The sequence below is a fragment of the Penaeus monodon genome, chromosome 29 (assembly GCF_015228065.2).
Source record: "Penaeus monodon isolate SGIC_2016 chromosome 29, NSTDA_Pmon_1, whole genome shotgun sequence".
In the NCBI taxonomy this organism is placed as follows: Eukaryota; Metazoa; Arthropoda; class Malacostraca; order Decapoda; family Penaeidae; genus Penaeus; species Penaeus monodon.
Window position 1 is genome coordinate 30,087,357 of NC_051414.1, and position 893 is coordinate 30,088,249.

Here is an 893-nt window from a genome sequence, read left to right on the forward strand (position 1 = left end):
GATACTTCAATAGACTGAATATATGTAAGATGAAGGTCATATACAACAGAAATATGCTATATACTAGTTCAAGAAATTTGAAAGTGACGAAATTAAAATAAAAACTCCTGTAATTATTATCTTTCTTCACTGTTTCCTACTGCTTCAAAGATGTGGAAGTAAAGAGAAACAAGAAAATCAAAATGAAGAACAAAAAATTAACTTGAATTAAATTGGAAGGACTTAAAACAATCACTGTTTCTGATAAACATTTCTGCTATCAGTTCAAAATACTAACACAAAAAACACTACTCACATACAGTACTCCTCATTTTGAATCTAAAAGCCTAGTCACTTGAACCAATGCTCTAGTCTAAAATAATCATATTAATTTGCATCTAAATCATTACTCTCTAACAAGCCACACAGATTCACACCTTCGTCAGACACTTTATTTCTGCCTGGACGCGTCGCCTCAGTTTTGATGCTCCGTTAATCGATCTGTCATTTAACTTGGAAATTCTCTGGAGAAGATCTATGCCACTGTCAATCTTTCTATTTGCTAATTCTACAGCCATTTTGGAAATGGTATATACATTTCATACCTGTAAAGAGAGAAAATAATGCTTATTATCTAATTCTTTAAAGGACTTTATAAAAGAGTAATACGAATATGATATATTATTTATCTCAAAATTGCTAATACATAAAAGGACTATAAAAATACCCTTTCATCACCATTAATATGGTTTATAACATTATTAGCTCAGCCATTTCAATTCTATTTATAGTCAAGCATTTGAAGAGTCAACATATGCAATAATAATGCTGATTTATAATAATGGCCAATTTGCATATATTATAATAGACTTTTTTGAGTTATATTATATAAAACGAAATACAGTACAGAGTAA

General features: G+C 29.3%; 1 protein-coding gene across 1 annotated transcript in view; it reads right to left on the reverse strand.

Moving 5' to 3' along the window:
* Positions 1-589, reverse strand: part of LOC119592138 (UPF0415 protein C7orf25 homolog) — a gene marked incomplete in the record, with an annotated part of 6,989 nt that extends 6,400 nt beyond the window's left edge. The window contains 1 exon segment of the mRNA XM_037940957.1: positions 417-589. Coding sequence (XP_037796885.1) covers positions 417-557 — 141 coding nt within the window.
* Positions 590-893: the final 304 nt, after the last annotated feature.